The 15,773-nt window shown below is 42.1% G+C and overlaps 1 protein-coding gene across 1 annotated transcript in view; it reads left to right on the top strand.

The window, feature by feature from the left end:
• The window catches only part of LOC115371540 (protein turtle homolog B-like), a 139,220-nt gene that overhangs the window by 82,382 nt on the left and 41,065 nt on the right, over positions 1-15,773 (top strand). Inside the window, 2 exon segments of the mRNA XM_030068973.1 lie at positions 1,414-1,555; positions 10,344-10,489. Coding sequence (XP_029924833.1) covers positions 1,414-1,555; positions 10,344-10,489 — 288 coding nt within the window.

The following is a 15,773-nucleotide window of genomic DNA, read 5'->3' as shown; positions in this document are numbered from 1 at the left end:
CTGCTTTCTTTGAGTAAACAGTTGATTTACATATGAAAATAGAGCCACACTGATAGCTGTGCTCTGTGCATGTAGCCTGTTACGTAGTAGGTGCTGCTATAAATCCATGATACCCAGTGTCCTCAGTGTCCAAGCTTTCAAGCCTCCCCGCTTAGCCTTGGGTGCTGGTTTAGGACATGATCAGATAGGATTGCTCAATGTCGCGAGTAACACAGAGAGAAATAAAGGACGCAAGATCATTATATCGTCCTTCTAGCAGTAAAACCACAGCATCCAGTGAGTGCTTGCTAGATAACATGAAGTAATAAAGAAAGTAGTGTTGAAAATAAAAATGGACAAGAGAAACTTAGCATTGTTTTGCTTGCCCTTGAAGAAGAGGACGTGGAGTTCAACCTGAAATAGAGATTGCAATTTCCTTAACACGGGGAAACTGTAGGAGACTGCATACTTCACTCCATGTACCGCTAAATTAAGGCACATGGCTTGGAGGAGAACACATGCCTGTTGCAACCAAACCACTGAAAAAACAAAAACAAAAAAGGCCCAGACGCATTCAAAAGAGTTGATGTTGGTAATGCTGGTACAGGGTGCGTGAATAGGGGGTGTGTTTTTTATCTTGTCTTTGAGGCATATGTATCTGTATTAGACTTAATTTTCTGTTTATTATCATTGGAAAAATCTCGTATTTGTTCTAGTGATGCTTATTTGATGTCTTATGTGGCGGATTGTTGTGACAGATGTAATATCCAGTGTTGTGTTTTGTGTCTGATTAGGGATGTCGGTAAAGGTTCCCATGTGAATTTTTGCCCTGATTGAGCAGGGCGGTCTGTTCTGAGGCTGGAGCTCCTTTTTCTTCATTTCCTGTAACAGCTCAAGCCATCAGCATCACACTCTGACTTACATATTCACATGTGATTACTGTATTCTGTGCTGTTTGTTTACTGTGCGTACTTTTTACAGTTTTATTCATGAGCCCGTGCACTTTTATTTATTTTTTTCTTGTCACTGATCTGTGCTGTGGGGGTGTGGAGTGAATCAGGAGGACTGATTGGGCTGGGTTCAGATTAAATTGAGTGAGAGGCGTGGGTGGTTCTCCAAAAAGATATTGACTGATTGTCCCTGTTTCACTTCAGCAAAAATGCATGTAAAGTTTTAACTCACTTTGTGTCTTACAATTCTCTTTTTTTCTAGGATACTTTTTCTTTTTCTTTTCTTTTTCATTATTTCATCCAAACAGCCCTCAGTTGTAGTGACCCCACAGCAAAGTGATTTTACAAATTCAAATTCTTTCTAAGAGGGAAAGTTACGCAATCCCAATCGTGGTAAAAGCTTTGTGTGGCCTTATCGCGGCAAAATGCCCTATTGAAAAACAGCTCAGTTTGTATTCTCCCCACCTTCTGTGTCCTCCGCCAGGCCCTCCGTTCATCGTGTCCCCGCCGGAGAACATTACAGTGAACATCTCGCAGGACGCCTTCTTCACCTGCCAGGCGGAGGCCTACCCTGGCAACCTGACCTACACCTGGTTCTGGGAGGAGGACAACGTCTTCTTCAAGAAGTAAAGTTATGATCGGGTTCATTATTGTCCGCCATATCACCTCACCTGTCTGCACCTCCTGCTCACAAGTCACTGTCAGATTCTTGTGTTTTTGTTTACAGAGCGGATCTTTATTTTATTACTCTTTTTCCCCTTTTTTTAACCAAACAAAATAATTAAAAAAAAAAAAAAAAAAACTTTCACGAAGTACAAATGATCAAAAGGGGTGGGTGTAGTGGAAAAATTTACACACTAATAATTACCACATATTTCATGTTAATGAATGAGAGAGCACCCTACCATGACAGTATCCAGTATCCACCCCTAGCATCACACTAAACTCGATAATAAGTTTTAAGAATAAGCTTCACTGAGTGCTGAACTTAGACAGACATGATAGAGGAATAAAAGTAATGCCAAAGCAGACAGCAAGGCCACAAATACTGAAAGAACAGCAGAGTTGGGGCAACACATAACAATGACTTAAAATCGATATTGGTATCGCATAATACCGATACAGGTGTTGGATGCCAATCCAGATGTAACTCACAACTCAATATCGGACTGATGTTACCGAACCATGTACTGATACGCGACAGAGACACAGAATGCCACCTGTAGTATCTCTGTAATACTTCTGTAGTTAATCTCCTGCTGCCGCACTCTGTTAGCCAGCCTGACAGACTGTCCCTTGCTGTAGCCAATGAAAACAGGTTTTCTTTTTCTTTGGCAGTGTCTTCCCAGATGCGCCACAGTGGCGTGTGCTGGTACTGCAAATAAGAATTGTACTGGAAAGTGGATCGGTGTATCATTCCAAAATGCATCTGCTTAACTGGTTGAAGTCAGTGTGCTAAATATCTGTTCAGCTGTGCAGAGAATAAAAGAGTAAGTTTACTAAGGAAAATGCCTGCTAAGACAAGCACACGGCATCCTGAGCAAGCACAATAAAATCGTAGCGAAAAAGCAACCAAAAGCATTTCTGAAAAAGTGTTTGAGACCTTAAATATTCGTCCTTTTCAAAAGTCTGTTTGCAGATTATTGACTGAGCAGGTCTTAGTGTCTGCTCTTAGTAATGCCATACTTCTCACTATTAAAAATAACAGGCGTCCAGTCTTGCTCTGTTTCATTTATGTCAAAATTAGTCTGTATATTTTACTTTGAATGTAATTTTCCTCCTGTTTGTCCAGTTGTCTTTATGTTTGTCCTCCATTGGCTATCTGATAAATTATGCGTGTTTGTGTGCACAAGTTTTCATGCTTTTTTTGATATCCTCTCAGAAAAAAACAGTGTGCTTGAACACTTGAGGCAGATTCATGATGCTAAAATAGTTTGTAATGAGCTTTTGGATTGACACCTCCGCGGCTGAAATGCCATGTTCTAAACGTTCAAGTAAATAAACTTCGTTAATAAGGGAAAGAGCATGACACTCATCTCAAATTTTCAGAAAGTTCTCTAAGCACACACATCTCCCTCCATCGCCACAGGCCATGACATTTCCACTGTTTATGGTTGGAAGCTGTTCGGACAGAGACAATGCACTTGTCCTTTCCGCTTACCCCCAAAATGCCCTAAAGCCACGAAAGCTCGCAGTAGAGTTAGGTTTATGATGCACACTCACAATGCATCACATTGCATCAATGTCTGCTTCAACGCACTGTTTTGATTCAGAGAGAGTAAGGAGGGATGTTCCAAAACCACAAGCAGATGGGCACTATACTGCTGATTCAAGGGTGTCTTTGCTCTTTTTAGTAGCGTTGCCAGTACACTTCAGTGAAAATATAACGAAATCATGACTTGTGTTAAGAATACTGTAGCAAATACTGTAGTCTGTACATCATGTAACCTCATATGAACAGAAAAATATGAAAAATATTATTCAGAAATGGGGTAAAAATGTGATTTCTACAAATGAAGTTACAAATTACATTTACAAAATCGAGCAGGATACATTATATACATACTAAGCAATAAAAAGCAAACATTATATTTCCCCAGAGTAAATATACTGCGCAAATAAGATTTCCTGCTCTATAATATTAATAACTAAACCAGTTCAAGTTCCCTCAGAGTGTCTTTGTACAAGGAAGGTCACAGACGGTGCTTTTTCTTTCACATCACATCACTCCTTTCATTGGTTGCTTTCCATTGTTTTAGTCTGTTTTTTGTTTTTTTTATTGTTTTGTTACACAAAGAGGTAACTTAGAAATGTAGGTTAAAGAGGAAAAGCATCTTCTGGTCTATCCCTAGAAGAGATCATTTGAGGACATGAGCTGTGGTCTGTTAGATCATCTTAAATAAATCAGGAAAGGCTCCTCTGCAACAGGAAATCAGATATTCCAGACAGATATTTTCATTTTTATGGCCTCGTGGGGAAATCCCCAAAATATGAACAGCCCCTCTCCTTTAAATCTGTGAGAGACAGCCAGAAAATAAGGACCTGGCAGCCACCCAGCATTGAAGACTGGTGGCAAAAGCTGCTGCGTTGGCTGGGATGCTTGTTCATCTGGAGGCTGCTTTATCACCTCTCAGGCCTGCAGAACCATCAGGATGACCAGGCAGATGTCTGCTCCTGCTGTTCTTGCTAAACCTCCCGCCGTCCTCCCTGCCCTGACGGCTCTGTTTGGCTGCCTTTGTCGCCAGGCAGTGTTCTTATTTGACGTTGGATTGGGCATTGTCACGCAACATTTCTCGATGTACACTGAGAACGTACTGGAGGGCTGCCAAGAGTTTTTCTGGTATTGGGAATTCTGTATTCCAGGATCAATCAGTCAGACACAGTTTTCTGTAGTGCGTTTCATACAAAGAAAGCACAATGCTCAAAAAATACCTTGCAGAAATTATGCTGTAAGACCAAAGCTATATAAAGAATTATACATCAGGACAATTGGAAAACAATAAATAAAAGACAAATACTTTCAAAAATGTGAAGAGAAAATAAAAATATGTCCATAGACTCCTACTACTTATTTCTCTCTGGTTGTTTGTGTCCTCTGCCTCCACTCACAGTGTCCTGAACTGGCAAATTAGATTCAGCATACTGCCATGCACATTGTGATTGTCTGTGTAAGCACAAATGGCACAGAGCTCAAGCCGTCGTTGCAGCTTTCAAATCATATTTCATGTTGCTCACAGAGATCGTTGATCAGCTGGGAAATCAATGGATTCTTCCTCAGCCCAGTTTGATCTATGGCCACAGAGTTCTGAAGTCACTCACGCAGCCTGATCCGCTGGTTAATGACCTCTTCTCTTGCATCCATGAAACAACTGTGATGTATTATCTCTGAAGACTGATGTTTTAAAAAGGATGACGTGTAGCAAAATCAGATTGGAGTGTAGGCTTTCAACAGAAACTTGAAACAGGAACAGATCTCCCGTCTAATTGCCTCAAAGACAAAAATGCTGAGAGCCGCTGTTCCTGGTTGTTTCATTTTTTTCCAACTGTAATCTCAAATCCCTCCCTAGGTCTAGACAAAATATTGTAGTTTGGTGATTTGTTGCCTGTGCCAGCAACTCCCTTGCACTTGACATCTGTTTCCCTAAATAGGGTTTTCAGAGCAGCTCAATTCCTAAATGTGAGATTTCTTTTTAAATGCTAAATCTCCTCATCTGGATTTTGAAGCAGTGCGCACGGTCAACTTTGTGGACACTGTCCTCCGCTTAGGCTCGACTAAAGATTCTGTGTTAGTGGCCGTTCTGCAGTATATGTAGCCAACAGAAAAGTTGTTTTGCAGAAAATATCCGCTGTGATGGACCCAGTTAAAAACAGCAAGTAAACATATCACAAACAACAGTATTACCTTCGTCACAGATGATGTAATCTCTCTCCATACTCCCTCCATCCTCTCTCAGAAGTCATACAGGCCACCTCTGCACACTCACAATCTGATTTGGAACTGGCAACGGAGGGAGGAGAGCGGGGGAATGCAAAATGTCTGTTGCCTTGACTACTGCAAGTGGCCGGTCACCAGTCAGCACAGCCAAATCTCAGAGCTGGCTCGGAGCTTATCCCATCTCTCACTCTCCAAATAAAACACATATGCAGGAAGTACAAAACAGAGAAACGCACCATCTTGCACTGTCAAACTGTTAGCTTCCCTTGAAGCTACAAGCAAACTGCACACAAGTTCTAGAAGACATGAGCCGTCAACAGACCGTGACCCGCAGCGCACCCTGTTTCAGTGTCTAATATGTTTTGACAGGGCCCACATCAGAACATTATTTGAACAGTAATACATAACCATAACAGTAATTGTCAACATATATATTTAAAAACATGGTTTACTGTACATTTGGTGTTTTGGGTATACATCCTTGTGTATGCAAACAACTAAGACTTCCAGACAGTGATTCACTTTTAAATAAAATGAGACTATAAAGCATGAAGACAACATTGAGAGGTTCAGTTACTGTTTGACTAAATATTAGAATAGAAAACATGTGTGGCTGAAGCAGCTTTGAACATAGTAGAGTTATTGGTGCCAGATTAGCCGATGCAAGCAGCTCAGAAACACCCAAATCCATATTTATCCATATATTGGTGCACTAGTGCATATAGAATGGTGCACTAAATGAAATAAATCCACTAAGGTGGGCCACAAAAGTGCAAGTAACAGCTCAGTATAATAGTAGTGCTCAAAAGGCCGTTGGAAAACACAAAACTTTGAAGTGGATGGGCTACAGCAGCAGAGGACCATGCCAGGTTCCACTCCTATTGGCTTAGATAGGCTTTACCTCATGGTAGGGTCAGGGGGCTGATTTCATGGTATCGTGCATGGAGGCTCCGTTGTAGCAAGTGAACCTTGCTTGAATGCAACAATATACCTTGATGTAGTTGCTGACCAGGTGGCAAGTCTAATAGACCTGCTGACCTGCATGCTTTTTTCAAACCTACCACACATTTCTTGGTGAATATATGCATGTATGAAATACCAGCTGAAACCACACAAATCAATAATTAACTGTGTTGCATAATATTCCACATTGGTGGTCTTGACGAAGCTTCCATAAATGTCTGTTTTCACCAAATGGAGAGAAGTTTTTGGTTTCCATTCCTACTTCTACCCACCTTGCAGAGTGTGTTTCCCCAAAGAAAGAGGGAACAATTAGTGGGGAGTTAACTATGGAGCTCTTGGAAACAATGCTCATTCAAGCTATTGAATTAACTAGTTGCCCTTTCCTGTTCAAATACAAATGGACAGCTGGAGAGACCAATGAAATGGCAGTGGGTGGTCCTACAGTATTAGCCCCCATGCTAACTCAGCTAGCTCAAACTTTGAATCACAAATTGCGTAGGAGCCTGGCAAGGGCCATATTTTACCGGCAAACACTGTCAGACATATCAGACATGTCAAAATCTATCCTATCTTCTAGTTTACAGTGTGTAGAGAAGATGGGGCAGAGTGGTATGAACCAAGGGTTACATGATTGTGGTCCTCAAAATAGTTTTCCCAGGGTTGACAGATCCTTTCTAACATTTGTCAAAGGGATGCTTCCAGCACAATATTGCACCATCAACTCGAGATGGTTCCAGAAACATGACAGTGACTTTACTGCACTTCAGTGGCCTTTTCAGTCCCCATGTCAGACTAGAATGGGATGTTCGGAGTGTGAAAAAATATGCAAGAACTGTGCGTGACGCTAATGAGTCAGCATGGACCAAGATCCCTGTGGGATGCTTCTAACACCTTGTTGAATCCTCGCCTCAAAGAATTCAGGCTGCTCTCAAGGGAAGAGGGGGTCCTACCCAGTGCTGGCTAAGTGTATTCAATAAAGTGGGTATTGATTGTATGTGTGCTTGTGTGTGCATTTGTGTGTGTGTGTGTGTGTGTGTGTGGGATCCAGTAGTGTAATATATTATATAATATTTATTCCTTACAAAAACAGGAATACTCGCTAGGCCTTTATTCTAAGCCATTTACAGATGCCTTAAGAAAGCACAGTGCAATATGCAACACCACTAATTATTCCCCTTTTTCATATATTTTTGATACACTCCTTGGCAGGATATACAATTTGTCATAAGCGTATGTTGATTATGGAATGACTCAACAATACTTGGAAGAAAAACAAGGGGTCTTTACTATCGCTAAGACCATGATGTATCTGCTCGGGAGCTAAGTGACATACTGTTGCTGTTCTGTGTTGTCAGTCCACTGTAAACTCCCTCACATGTTAGGTTGTTCCATAGAATATCATGACCTACTTGAAAAACACTGGCTGATAATTTAAAATATTCAGTCCCCCCGTGCATACTGTATTAGTTTGAAAACTGCATTGCACTGGGTGTGGAGAGCAGTGCAGAGGGACGGGGAGGGTCGGGAGGAGCAGCTGTCAAATCGCTCTGACTGCATGAGTCAAACTAAAGTAAGGCTCCACATCCAGTCCAATGTCACTTACCTACTGTTGATTTTTAATTCTGGAAAAATTGTTGTTGTAGCACCTAAAATATGGGCATTTCAACATGTGCACCAATATGTGTAGGCAACGTGTTTTAGTGTTTCTGGTCCCATTAACTACCTGACTACATTATTTTTTGATTATAACTATTAGAAATTATACTTTGAGGAGGATCATGGGATAGTTTTGTTCTCAGTGTCCGGAAAAGACCAGGATTTCCCCCATTACTACCATTTAGATGTAATTGATTGAGGAATATTTTTATTTGGCTTTAGATCACACAGTATTTGGTTGTTAGACTTCAGCTCCTCTGCTGAAGTGATCAGATTATGCAGCCATGTGTCACAACTCAGTGTAATAATAGATTTGTTGTCATTATCACAAACAAGTTCAGGTTTCCCTTACCCATAATCATTGTCTCAGAGGACTTTACATGCTCACAATTTGGAGAAAACAAAACTGTTCCCTCAGTGACCTGAACCCTCATAACCTTCGAAGGCAAAAAGGGAAAAATGGAAGATGTCTTGAGAAGGGAAGCCAATTACTGATGGGCCAGGACTACAGTGGGTATTTGCATACTGGCACAAAAGCTTAAAAAAAAAAAAAATAGTAATCTCTGGTCAAAAGTCGGGAAAGACAGGAACTTCATTAGGACTATTGTTGTTATGATTATGATTATAATATTTGTTTACTTAGTTATCTATATTGTTTTGTTTCAAATTTAGGAAATAAAAGATTTATGAAATCTACCTTAGTATCAGTTAAACCCCAGTGTAACAAAACTCAAAATAATAATAACCTAATAACTCTGAGGTACAGCAGAGCGTCATCGGCATAGTAGTGAAAATAGATGGTAGTCAATGCTAGTTATGCTAGTTAATTTTTTATTATAATGGTAACAGGATTTGAAAAATAATTAGAAAAACCATCAGAATTAGAGTTTCATCAGGTGTATTTTTTCTGGTAATCTGAGAATCTGCTTTGACCTTCTGAATCATGTTTTTACAACAGCGACAAGCAGAGCAGAGATGCAACTGTAATATTTAGTGAAGAGGTAATATCCAAGGTAATTATAGTTTTGCATTTTTCATTAATTAATTTCTAAAGCGGGTTTACTAGTTTAGTTTTTGTTTTTGAACATGCTCACTTTTAGATTAGTTTGGATTATTTTTGGTGTTAGCTTTAATCTTTTTTGTAACATGGGGTATCTGTCAGGAGCGAGATTCAAAAAGGGCTGAATAACTATTGTACAATAAAAACAAAGCATCATACCATTTTTTAAAAATGATTCACTTAGGACAGATGAACAACCACAGAAATTGATAGACAAAAACTAAAGATGTTTTCTCTCTAATTTTAGTTTAGATAGTTTTATAAACACACAATACAGTTTCAATTAGGTATCATTTTTTGTAAAGCATCATTTTTATTGGTATTTCAGTTAATGAAAATTTGTTTTCTCACCCAGTTCTTGTTATTTTGTTAGTTTTCGTTAGCAATATTAACCTTGGTAACATGTCACCATTCAAAATATTTTAGCAATAATACTGTGCCTTTCTGTTGATTTGCCTTATGCTTGTGACACCAGTCACTTGTTCACAGCACCATTGTCCATCTTTGAGCAGCGAAAATATGTGGAAAAAGTACGCATGGAGGGGGAAGAGACTGTGATTGTCATGAAATTGCAACCGGCAGGGAGGCCTTTGTTCCAAAAGAGAAAACGGGCCACAAAGTGAGGTTTGAAAGGCAGAAATCTGAGCACTAATGATACTGATCAACAACTTTTTCAGCCCCCCCGCTGATATATATTACGGAGCTGTGCTGTGGGGCAGTAAAAATCTTACTTTCCCCTTCAAGAGCAGGGAGGAATCCTCTCCTGTCTGTTCAGCCACTGTCGTTTTACTGTGAACCAGGAATGAAGCTGTGTACAGAGCCTCGTTGATATGACAGTCAGATTTACAAATCCCCCAGGCTGTGAGCATAAAAGAAATGAACAGAACATTTGGCACTGACAAAATATACCGAGGTAGTTTTCATAGAGGTCCTGCATCATGAATCAATTATGCATGATATAGGACCATTAATTATCCATCTATCACAGTCTTTCCCAAATGTAGCAAAAGGGAGCTATAGACATACGGTATTGTCATGGAAAGAAAAACAAAAGCAAAAGCAACTCTAAACTGTGCCATGTGCCAATTTAAACTACAAATTAGTTGCATGATGTTTGAGTATGTATCATCTTGTTTTTATCTTATTATCTCATTTTTCTATTAGACCTTTGCTATATTTAGTATTCTAGACACTGCATTCGTCCATACAACTTCAACATCACATTCAAAGGCAAGACTGAACACACCCGTTTAAGTCATCTAGGTTTCAACATTAATCCTCCCCTCTTTTCTCTCCACAGTGACCTAAAACGCAGAGTCAGTATTCTCATCGATGGTTCCCTCATCATTGCCCAAGTGAAGCCTGAGGATGCTGGGAAATACACTTGCAGCCCTAGTAACAGCCTGGGCCGACCACCGACTGCCTCTGCCTACCTGACAGTGCAATGTGAGTGTCCTGCTGCTTGTCAAGACAAGACCCAAGAAATACACAGGCAGTCTCACTTTCCTCCAACAATATTATGCGCTAGATCAAGTGTTTCTGATTGGGACATCACACGAGAGAGTGAAAGGTGGCGACGTGATTGTTTTTCTCAAGCTGCTGAAACATTCGATGCCTGAAATGGCAGAAATAAACCCCAGATGCAGACCTCAGCTTCAACAATTTGAGCTTAATTAACCTAGAAATGTTGAGCAATGATGATGCATGCAAATTACTAAATTGCCAGCGCAGGATTTGATGTAACTATCTCTAGTGTCAAATTGAACTCCTGAATAAATCCTGTTTGGGTGTTAGAGGAAATGGGAAGAATGTATGTTAGTCGTTTTGGTTAAAAGGTTGGTATCAGTCATCATGATTTGTGTAATTAGGCACATGAAATATCTAAGAGACTCGATTCAGTTTGGGTCCCAGGGAGCAGTTCTCTCTAGTACTCCTCTCAGCAATGAAGAGAGAGAGTCAAACTGAACGGGATAGATTTCCAAAATGTGGACCCTAACTGTTGACTTGCCTCTTCAGCCTGAGCCACCTGCTGCTCTTGTCAGCAGGAAACATGCCTTTTTGTGACAAGAGACCAAGGGCCCTATCTTGTGCCACCCGCTATCCGCTGCCACTACCCGCTACCCGCAAATTGCGGATTTAGGAGCTTCCGCTATCCCTAAACGGTATCTTTCGCCACCCGCTACCCGCTATCCTTATGCCGACTCCGTCATTTGCGCCTGTAGGTGCGTCTGTGGGTGTGTTTCATGCGCTATCCCTAAAGTTGCTATCTTGCGCACACACTTTAGGGATAGCGGGTAGCGGGTGGTCCTGACCACCCGCTATCCGCTATCCCTGGGCTGTTACGAGAGCGCGCCCAGGCGGCTTCAATGCGCGCCCCGACGGAGCCTCGCCACGCACACGGTCGGACTGATACCGGGACGCCGCCGGAATGGACTGAGTATATTACTCATATAGACTGTTTAGAGGAAAGACTGTTTTAATTGGACACTTACCCCAGCACGTTTTATTGTTTTATCATAAGCCAGCAGCTGTGCTATATTTTTATTATTATTTTAATATTTTATTTGCCCAATCTACCTTGCAAATAAATTAGTTTACACATAGTTCCACCTCTGCCTCTTGTGTGTGGTGTGTGACCCGGGGATTTTACTCAATCAGTACAACCTTGTGACATGTCCACTTGGACACATGTGGCTCCATCTCCCGAATTAACTCGCCTATAATATAATATATAATATGTATATAAAGCCAACTTGCTTTAGCCTCAGTAGAAGCCTTGAGGAAATCTACCTCCCTCTCTCCATCGCGGGTTTAGGATTTAGGATTTAGGATAGCACAGCCTGCCCTTAAAGGCAATGGCACCTGGCACACTGATTGGTTTAACTGGCGTAACGCCCAAAACACGCCTATACATAATATAGCGGGTAGCGGAGGTGTTTTGCGGATAGCGGGAGGTGCACAAGATAGCAACTTTTACGGGGGAACGCCTCTTCCTAAATCCTAAATCCGCAAATAGCGGGTTTAGGGAGTCTGGCGCAAGATAGGGCCCCAAATCTCTTCCTCCCTAAATAGCCTGATAGTAGGTGTTGCAAGATATCCATGACACCCAGCTTCCACAGACAGTAGACTGGCTTTGCAGCCTCACTGCTTTGCCTCGGCTGCTTGTTCGGTGCATCCTCTCAGCTTCTGCCCACCCCGTCTCCTCACGGCAGAATAACTTCCACAGAGCCGACTGACTGCTGAGAGTTGGACACAGCAGTAAGTCAGACTGGTGTTAACAATCTCCGTCCCGACTGGATGTTATTTTGGTTTTGCTGAGGATAACTTCCTGATGCGTTCTCATTTGTATCCCAGCATTCTGGCAGGACGTGGCTCAATGTCTTTGTGTTGCAGCACAGGGTTGCAGACATGTGTGGCCAAATCCTCCAGCCATGGGTTAAAGTTTTTTTGGGGTGACAGCAGTACATTGGAGAGTTGCAGAATGGACGGGGTTATATTGGTTAGCCAGGGGTGCAAAAGTGCAATCTTACGTCAAATGCCTGTTTAAGCATTCCACGCACTTGGATGGACATGAAACTCCCAGTTGAGTCATCACTACAGACATATAGCAATGGTGTTGAAATAATTCATGTATAAATAATTCATATCAAAAAAGTCAACGGTACACAACTGTGTGTGTAAAAACTTAAGGAGGTGAGTCAACCACGAGGCCCACAGAGCACAGCCTCAAGAAACAGCCGGTTGTCAAATTTCAGTCTGTTGAGGCTGAGCTACGTAGCTTTGACTTGACTTTATACACACACTCTTGGATTGTTTAGGCAACTGTGGTTTAGTGTTTTTTGTTTTCTGATTGCAAACAGATTTAAAATATAATACTGAGTATATTTCTGAGCTGTAGCTGGTAATTTCACGATAGTACATTTGATGAGGCTTGTGGAGTACTTTTTGTCATTTAATATACTGAACTGACAGAAAAACATGATTTGCTGGCTATTACATCTGCTATAGTATAGTTTATTTATCTAGAGGACTCTTATTTTACCTAGAAGTTTCTGCGTTCAGTGATATTGTGGTTAGCGTTAAAAGTAAACTTCCAAATGAGGAATATCTTCCTTTTACATTTGCTCACTTCATGTCGTGTATGTCCTAAACTTGAAAAACAGCTCTGAAAATTTTCATTACTTCTTCTCTCTGCCCCAGTACAAATTTCCATATACTTTTCTCTTCCATTGTGATTTGATTTCAAAGTCTATAGTATCCCTATGTCTATGTTCCAATTATGCGCAGTGTTTTTTATTGTCTAGCTGATACTTTATGTGTGGTTTTTACTGCTTTTACTGTTTTCACTGTTGTGTTTTACTTAGCTGGTATGAAAAGCTGATTTATACAAATAAACCTTGAGCTAACCTAGATGTAAAATTGCAGATAACTTCCTTCAGCTGGAAGCATTCCCATTATGATTTTATCAAGCTGAAAGGATGACAGAAATGGTACAATGTGTTATAAATTGTGCACAAAAAATCTTGTCGAAATCTCATCAAGCACCTACATAAAACAACAAGACACCCACATTTGACTTCCTTGACAAATTACAAGTATCAGCATCACTTTTGAGAAGAGTAATGAATATTTTTGCACTTTGGTTACCTGGGGAACACAGCGCTGCCTCGGGCTTTTCCAAAATTACACAGCCGGTCTGCGGTGTCTGTTTTGTCTACGGCAGCTACGGTGTCTTTTTTCCAGCAGATCTTTGCCTGTCTGTCTATCCAGAACACATCTGGTGTAGCTGTGGAGCTGCATCTCCAGAAACTGTCATATGTAGGAGTGCATCCGCTGCACTGTGGAATTGATTTGGACGCCGTACCAGGCTCCCAGCTAACTCTGCTCCACCTCTCGGCCAAACAGCCACAATAAGCTAATCCCATCCAAACATCCATTTGCTTTCTCAAATCTGCATGCATATGTTTGCCCTCTCTGCTCTCTCTCTCTCCCCCCACTCTCTCTCTCTCGCTCATTTGTACTCATTTATGTCTATTTCCATATGCACACCAACACATCTCTATGTCCTCCTCCCTCCGTCTTCATCACCGGTTAGCACCACCACCTCATTCTCCGCCTGCCATAAAACACTCCACCAACTCCCGATAGAAGTCAGCTCATCAATCAGTCCCAGCTAACCTCCACATACATCAAACCGGTTTATGATTTTGACAGTTTCGAAAAGCATCTGGGTGTGATTGGGAACAGGAGAGAGAGGGAGAGGGAGAGAGAGAGAGAGAGGGGATGAGCTTTGAGATTTTAGCCCCGTTGATTGGTGACCGGCCGCTGGCAGTAGTCAAGGCAACAGACATTTTGCATTCCCTCGCTCTCCTGCCTCCTTCGACGGCTCTACATTAGATTGTGAGTGTGTGACTGAGCGTGTGTGTGTGTGTGTGTGTGTGTGTGACAAGCAGAGGCAGGCAACAGCAGTCGTGAGAGAGAGCGAGTGAGGGAGGGAGGGAGAAGTGAGAGGGGAGATTACATCATTGCTGTAAGACCAGACACTTTTCTCTGTCAGACTGCAGAGGGCCCTCTCTCTCTCTTTCTCTCTCTCTCTCTCTCTCTCTCTCTCTCTCTCTCTCTGCCCTATTCTTTGCCCTTACTCTCATCCCTTCCAGTTGTTCCCTTCTCCCTTTACCCCGTTTAGCCGTCCTCTCTCAATCCTCGATGTTTGTCCCTCTCCGTTTGTTTATCCCCCTCTGCTTGGCGAATCACGCTCCTCTCAGATTGTTCTTTTCAAATCTTTCTCTGCTCATTAAGTCTATTCTTTCCCTCTCCCTCGTCCTTTCCCTCCGTCTCGCTCTCCTCCCCCCTGTCTTTCTCCCTTTTCTCCCTGAAGTGCATGCCAGTGAATAACTTCCCTAAAGCATCTTGCAGTGGGAACCAGCATGTCGTGAGCGATAGCACTGTCTGTGGGCTATATTTAGAAACTTGGCTGATATTCCCGTCTGTGGTGCTGGTGGCGGCGCTCCTCTGGGCTCTTTGTGGCGGAGTGATGCCGGCTCGGCGGTTAAGACTTAGAAGGACAGCAGTTGTGTAGTACAAAGTTGTGCTGGCAACAGTGTGGTCAATCGATCTCTCCCCGTGTTTCAATCCCCCTATCTCTCCGTGTCACACGCTCGCTCACTTGCCCACTCGCTCAGTGTCTCACTCATTCGTTCACTCGCTCACTCAGTCCCTGTTTCACTCAGTCACTGCCTGATTCCTCCGCTCCATCTGTTTTTTCACCCTTTCTCTTAACCTTCAGCTCGTCCTCTCATCTCATCTCCTTTGTAATGGGAGATGAACGCCTTCTGCTGCCTTTTTCCTGCTTTATTGTGCTCCTGATCACACTGTCTGCTATTCTTTCCTCAGCCTCCTCTCTCCTCTATTCCCTCCCCGCTCTACCTTACGTCATGCAGTGCCACATCTCTCTCTCTCTCTTTCTCTCTGTCTCTCTCTCTCTCTCACCTGTCCTCTTTCCCACGCTTGTACTCAACCTCGCTCGCCCTTCTTCTATCCCTCCACTGATAGCGTTTGCTCCCCCTCTCCACCCCTCCTCCTCCTCTGGCTCACGCCATTTCTCCTCCTCTTATCACCCAGTGCTCACTTTGAAGCTCTCCTCCTTGACCTCGTTTAGAAACACACTGTTTTCGCCCTCTCCATAATTCAGGATTTAAGAAGAAGGAGTTTTAACTTTCCCTCCTAGCCT

Source organism: Myripristis murdjan, chromosome 14 (genome assembly GCF_902150065.1).
Source record: "Myripristis murdjan chromosome 14, fMyrMur1.1, whole genome shotgun sequence".
Taxonomy (NCBI): Eukaryota; Metazoa; Chordata; class Actinopteri; order Holocentriformes; family Holocentridae; genus Myripristis; species Myripristis murdjan.
Note: the sequence above shows the minus strand (reverse complement) of the source record. Positions and strands in the feature narration are given on the sequence as shown.